Below are 6,902 nucleotides of genomic sequence, written 5' to 3'. Positions count from 1 at the left end.
GCCACATTTCTAAATAATGCTGAGAGAGATAATTGAGTGACGGTCAGTGACTGACATAAAAAGAGAAACCCTGCTGATGCACAGCCACATTTCTAAATAATGCTGAGAGAGATAATTGAGTGACTGTCAGTGGCTGACATAAAAAGAGAAACCCTGCTGATGCCCAACCACATTTCTAAATAATGCTGAGAGAGATAATTGAGTGACGATCAGTGGCTGACATAAAAAGAGAAACCCTGCTGATGCACAGCCACATTTCTAAATTGGACATTGGTGTATTCTCCCATTCTATTGATCCTCTGGCCTTAAAACATTTACTGTACAACAATCAAATGAAGGCAATGAATAACAAAGGGAAGGTTTGACTGTAATTACTGTGGTGACTGATGTGCAGGTGAGATGTAACTGACCTGCGTGGTACCTCTAAATCTCCATCTTCATCCAGGGGTGGTTCTACCTCTCTGTCCTCCCCTCTGTCCTCCCCTCTGTCCTCCCCTCTGTCCTCCCCTCTGTCCTCCCCTCTGTCCTCCCCTCTGTCCTCCCCTCTGTCCTCCCCTCTGTCCTCCCCTCTGTCCTCCCCTCTGTCCTCCCCTCTGTCCTCCCCTCTGTCCTCCCCTCTGTCCTCCCCTCCGTCCTCCCCTCCGTCCTCCCCTCCGTCCTCCCCTCCGTCAGCCACAGCCTCACTCCACCTAGCATCTCCCCTTCCACTCTCCTCCTGGGTGTCGCGGTCTAATTCTTCCCCTCCGCAGGGGGAACCGAGGTCACAGGTGTGCTGCTTCGCTCCGTTCCACAGGATTCTGAACCGGGAGATGAACACTAGACACACAGGCTGCGTTTAGACAGGCACCCCAATTCTGATCTTGTTTTCACTCATTGGTATTTTGACCAATCAGATCAGCTCTGAAACAGATCTGACGTGAAAAGATCTGATGTGATTGGTCAAAAGAACAATTATTGGGAAAGAAATACCAGAATTGGGCTGCCTGTGTAAACACAGCAATAGAGGGTTGGGACAGTTCCATTGACATTCAGGAGAGGCCTACATTGAAACTAAATTATAACATTTTCAGAATTTAATTTTGTGTCATTTTACACAGACACCCTCCAGTACCTGGTTGTCCTACGCTGTTAAGGCGTGCCATGAGGTGGCGAGAGTTGGGTAGCAACAGGTGAACGTCAGACAGCACCGTGTCATAATGGAAGGTGATCTGGTCCATGGCTCACCCTGCATGTCATCTACCTGCCTGCAGCACACCTGGGGAACACACACACGTCAGACACACCGTGTTGCAAGCACAAACTGACACACAGGCGCATATATACATTTGTCGCAAGCACACAGGTCACACACACACTTTCAAGAGCTTAAACTACCAAATGGGCTGTATTTCACCTGTCTAACAGAAATACAGCCCTGCTATCTGTTAGACAGGTGAAATACAGACCTGCTATCTGTTAGACAGGTAAAATACAGCCCTGTTATCTGTTAGACAGGTGAAATACAGCCCTGTTATCTGTTAGACAGGTGAAATACAGCCCTGCTATCTGTTAGACAGGTGAAATACAGCCCTGTTATCTGTTAGACAGGTGAAATACAGCCCTGCTATCTGTTAGACAGGTGAAATACAGCCCTGCTATCTGTTAGACAGGTGAAATACAGCCCTGCTATCTGTTAGACAGGTGAAACACAGCTCTGCTATCTGTTAGACAGGTGAAATACAGCCCTGCTATCTGTTAGACAGGTGAAACACAGCCCTGTTATCTGTTAGACAGGTGAAATACAGCCCTGTTATCTGTTAGACAGGTGAAATACAGCCCTGTTATCTGTTAGACAGGTGAAATACAGCCCTGCTATCTGTTAGACAGGTGAAATACAGCCCTGTTATCTGTTAGACAGGTGAAATACAGCCCTGTTATCTGTTAGACAGGTGAAATACAGCCTGTCCCGGAACACAGAACTAAAAGACAAGACCAACAGCTAAATGGATTCCCCAGCCCTCAGCCAGAGGCAATCTGCGGCTCAGCAAAGTGCCGTCTCCAGCATCATAGTGAACTGTTGTGGCAGCAAGACGCCTAATAGCTGGAAAAGCACCAATTTACGTCGCCATAGCTACCGACTAAGGAGAGTGTGTTGACGACCCTGTATGCATTATGTCAACAAGAGACATAATACATGGTTCGTAAACACAATCTTCTTAGTCGGTGTGGCTCAAATGTATGTTGTTATGCCCTGCAGTTAGCAGCCAACGTTACTTATAACTGTTAGCGGTCACTCACCTTTCCAGTGGTAGTTAGCTAACTTGCTAGCCATAAGCTGTCAATGAAAATGCTGCAAAGACGTGTGTCTGGTAAACATGTATTCATTTGGTTAGCCAAATAAACTAGCCTTCACTACGGTGGGAACTTCTGACAAACGTAACTGAATGGGCGGGAGGGGACCTGCTAGAAACAGCTACCGTGAGCTAGCTTGATGCTAGCTACTTTGATAATGAACGACTGCTAAGGTCCAGGGGCAGACTAACAACGACGCTAGCTAACGAGGGACATTTAAATGGGCACATGGGCACATTTAAATGAAACACTTCCAACACATGACATTCAGTACAGTCTAATAACATAAACCTCGTATTTAATTCATTCTGAGCTTACAACGACGCACAGATTCGCAGATTGTCTCAAATGTCAGCTTCCAAGTCGTACAGAAAGAACACTGGATGTACAGAATACATACGGTGCAGCATTATTCTTTCACCCACCAACAAAGGAAACAAAAGCCATCCAAAACGTTCCGCGTGCTACGCATCTAGAAATAACTCAATATGTAAACCACAACACTGCACCGAAAGGACTTAAAATGGCATTTGGATTAGAATTTAAAATTTAAACATAGTTAGAATTTTCACTTAGATTGTGATTAAATATCTACATGTGTGTGTTATAGGAACTTTTCCTCACTCAAATAATTACATTTCTACAACTCTGATTAAATTAACATAATGTGTTGAACACTTTGAAACGTTAAACATTATTCCAGTACAAGCATGGTGGTGGCAGCATAATGCTGTGGGGATGTTTTTCAGTGGCAGGGATTGGGAGACTAGTCAGGATTGAGGGAAAGATGCACGTAGCAAAGTACAGAGAGATCCTTGATGAAAACCTGCTCCAGAGCGCTCGGGACCTCAGACTGCTGCGAAGGTTCATCTTCCAACAGGACAACGATCCTAAGCACACAGCCAAGACAATGCAGGAGTGGCTTCGGGACAAGTCTCTGTATGTTCTTGAGTGGCCCAGCCAGAGCCCAGACTTGAACCCGATCGAACATCTCTGGAGAGACCTGAAAATAGCTGTGCAGCAACCCTCCCCATTCAACCTGACAGAGCTTGAGAGGATCTGCAGAGAAGAATGGGAGAAACTCCCCAAATATAGGTGTGCCAAGCTTGTAGCATCATACCCAAGAAGACGCAAGATTGTAATCGCTGCCAAAGGTGCTTCAACAAAGGTACTGAGTAAAGGGTCTGAATACTTATGTAAATGTGATATTTCTTTGATAATTTCTTTGCCACATTCTTTGCAGTTTTACTTTGGAGCTTTATCACAAACAGGATGTATGTTTTGGAATATTTTTATTCTGTAAAGGCTTCCTTCTTTTCCCTCTGTCATTTAGGTTAGTATTGTGGAGTAACTACAGTGTTGTTGATCCATCCTCAGTTTTCTCCTATCACAGCCATTAAACTCTGTAACTGTTTTAAAGTCACCATTGGCCTCATGGTGAAATCCCTGAGTGGTTTCCTTCCTCTCCGAAAACTGAGTTAGGAAGGACCGCCTGTATCTTTGTAGTGACTGGGTGTATTGATACGCCATTCAAAGTGTAATTAATAACTTCACCATGTTCAAAGGGATATTCAATTCAATTCAACTTTTTTTTTGGACCCATCAACCAATAGGAGCCCTTCTTTGCGAGGCTTTGGAAACCCCCCCTGGTCTTTGTGGTTGAATCCGGTGTTAAAAATTCACTGCTGGACTGAGGGACCTTACAGATACTTGTATATGTGAGGTACAGAGATGAGGTAATTATTCAAAAATCATGTTAAACACTATTATTGAACACAGAGTGAGTCCATGCAACTCATTATTGAACTTGTTAAGCACATTTTTACTCCTGAACTTATTTAGGCGTTTCCATAACAACGAGGTTGAATACTTATTGACTCAAGACATTTCAGATTTTAATTGAACTAATTTGTAAAAATGTCTAAAAACAGAATTCCACTTTGACTTTATGGGGTTCATTTCAGGCTGTAACACAACAGAATGTGGGGGAAGCCAAGCCAAGGTGTGTGAATACTTTCTGAAGGCGCTGTAAGCCCCTGGTCCTGATGAACTTTAGTCAATGATCAATACATGTATCTTTGCTATATTGTTTCAGAGATCTAACAGTTATTGTGTTGAGTTAAAGAGCTTCTTTTTTAACAAAACTTTTCTTGTTTAGTAAATTATTGAATGGTCACTAATCCCATTGGGAATGACACCAAATCCTAGATTTATCAGACACCAAGATAAAATCTATGATGGTTTGAGTGGAGTTACGTACTCTAGTGGGCTATGTTATCAGCTGAAGCAAATCAAACCCCCTTCAAAACATAAATGAAAACTTTAATAACGGTTTGTCTTTGACTTGAGTGGTTGTGTTAAAACCACCAATCAAAACAGTTTCATTACATTGAAGATCTAAACATTTAGAGAAAGGTTTCTCCAATGCTGGGTAAAAGTCATTCTGATTGGCTGGTATGTAGCATGCCTCCTCCAGCGCTGGGTAAAAGTCATTCTGATTGGCTGGTATGTAGCATGCCTCCTCCAGCGCTGGGTAAAAGTCATTCTGATTGGCTGGTATGTAGCATGCCTCCTCCAGCGCTGGGTAAAAGTCATTCTGATTGGCTGGTATGTAGCATGCCTCCTCCAGCGCTGGGTAATAGTCATTCTGATTGGCTGGTATGTAGCATGCCTCCTCCAATGCTGGGTAATAGTCATTCTGATTGGCTGGTATGTAGCATGCCTCCTCCAGTGCGGGGTAATAGTCATTCTGATTGGCTGGTATGTAGCATGCCTCCTCCAATGCTGGGTAAAAGTCATTCTGATTGGCTGGTATGTAGCATGCCTCCTCCAGCGCTGGGTAATAGTCATTCTGATTGGCTGGTATGTAGCATGCCTCCTCCAGCGCTGGGTAATAGTCATTCTGATTGGCTGGTATGTAGCATGCCTCCTCCAGCGCTGGGTAATAGTCATTCTGATTGGCTGGTATGTAGCATGCCTCCTCCAGCGCTGGGTAATAGTCATTCTGATTGGCTGGTATGTAGCATGCCTCCTCCAGCACTGGGTAATAGTCATTCTGATTGGCTGGTATGTAGCATGCCTCCTCCAGCGCTGGGTAATAGTCATTCTGATTGGCTGGTATGTAGCATGCCTCCTCCAGCGCTGGGTACATCTTGTCTATAAACATAGAAACATATAATCAATTTCAGAAATGGTACTTTCCAGCCATGTCTCAGAGAAACATATAATCAATTTGAGAGATGGTACTGTCCAGCCATGTGTCAGAGAAACACAGAATCAATTTGGTGAAGAAGCCCAGTGTGGAGTTCCTGGGTTGGCGTGGTTACACGGGGTCTGCGGTTCTGAGGCTGGATGGACGTACTGCCAAATTCTCAAAAATTACGTTGGAGGTGGCTTACGGTAGAGAAATTGACGTTACATTCTCTGGCAACAGTTCTGGTGGACATTTCTGCAGTTGGCCTGCCAATTTCACGCTCCCTCAAAACTTCAGACATCTGTGGCATTGTGTTGTGTGACAAAACTGCGCATATTTGAGTGGCCTTTTACTGTCCCCAGCACAAGGTGCACCTGTGTAATGATCATGCTGTTTAATACGCTTCTTGATATGCCACACCTGTCAGGTGGATGGATTATCTTGGCAAAGGAGAAATGCTCACTGACAGGGATGTAAACAAATGTGTGCAGCAAATTTGAGAGGAATAAGCTTTTTGTGGGATTTCTATAATCTTTTATTTCAGCTCATGAAACATGGGACCAACACTTTACATGTTGCGTTTGTACTTTTGTTCAGCGTATATTCCTGCACACATATGACAGACAGTTGATGGTCAGAGCACGTCTTTGGAGCCTCTGAGCCAGAGGAGCGCGTATTAATCCTGCTGTAGGACTCATTGCAGCCACCACTAGCAGGTCAAATTAATGGCTAAAATGAACGAGTCACTCAGAAAAAACTAATCATGACTCTCGAGTCAGTAAAGAGTCATTTAAAAATACATATTTGTAAAATCCATAGAGATCGATAGAGGACTCATCTTTGAGGCTGTGCTGTTATATCATCTGTGACAGCATGGGCATCTGCATGGAGATAGATAGAGGACTTATCTTTGAGGCTGTGCTGTTATAGCGTCTGTGACAGCATGGGCAGCTGCATTGAGATATATAGAGGACTCATCTTTGTATCTGTGCCATTATAGCGTCTGTGACAGAATGGGCAGCTGCATAGAGGGGCGGCAGGTAGCCTAGTAGTTAGAGCGTTGGGCCAGTAACCGAGAGGTTGCTGGATTGAATCCCTGAGTTGACAAGGTTAAAAATATGTTGTTCTGCACTTGAACAAGGCAGTTAACCCACTGTTCCCCGGTAGGCCTTCATTGTAAATAAGAATTTGTTCTTAAGTGACTTGCCTAGTTAAATAAAGGCAAAAAAAGAGATAAATAGAGAACTCCTCTTTGTTTCTGTGACAGCATGGGCATCTGCATGGAGATAGATAGAGGACTTATCTTTGAGGCTGTGACAGCATGGGCATCTGCATGGAGATAGATAGAGGACTTGTCTTTGAGGCTGTGCTGTTATAG

General features: G+C 44.1%; 1 protein-coding gene across 4 annotated transcripts; it reads right to left on the bottom strand.

The window, feature by feature from the left end:
• Positions 1-6: 6 nt before the first annotated feature.
• Positions 7-2,765, bottom strand: LOC129850718 (methyltransferase-like protein 22). Of its 4 annotated transcripts, none has more exons than XM_055916974.1 (3): positions 2,660-2,765; positions 1,112-1,255; positions 7-816 (listed from the first exon to the last, which is right to left on the bottom strand). In XM_055916974.1, the coding sequence occupies exons 2-3, from the start codon at positions 1,215-1,217 to the stop codon at positions 329-331; spliced, it is 594 nt and encodes a 197-aa protein (XP_055772949.1). In that variant the 5' UTR covers positions 1,218-1,255; positions 2,660-2,765; the 3' UTR covers positions 7-328. The 4 variants fall into 4 exon arrangements, 3 of the variants coding, with proteins under 3 accessions (XP_055772949.1, XP_055772948.1, XP_055772951.1); XM_055916973.1 differs by having other exon boundaries at positions 2,650-2,759; XM_055916976.1 differs by lacking the exon at positions 2,660-2,765 and adding an exon at positions 2,278-2,638.
• Positions 2,766-6,902: the final 4,137 nt, after the last annotated feature.

Source organism: Salvelinus fontinalis, unplaced genomic scaffold (genome assembly GCF_029448725.1).
Source record: "Salvelinus fontinalis isolate EN_2023a unplaced genomic scaffold, ASM2944872v1 scaffold_2212, whole genome shotgun sequence".
NCBI classification, from domain to species: Eukaryota; Metazoa; Chordata; class Actinopteri; order Salmoniformes; family Salmonidae; genus Salvelinus; species Salvelinus fontinalis.
This window is presented reverse-complemented; position numbering and strand designations above follow the sequence as displayed.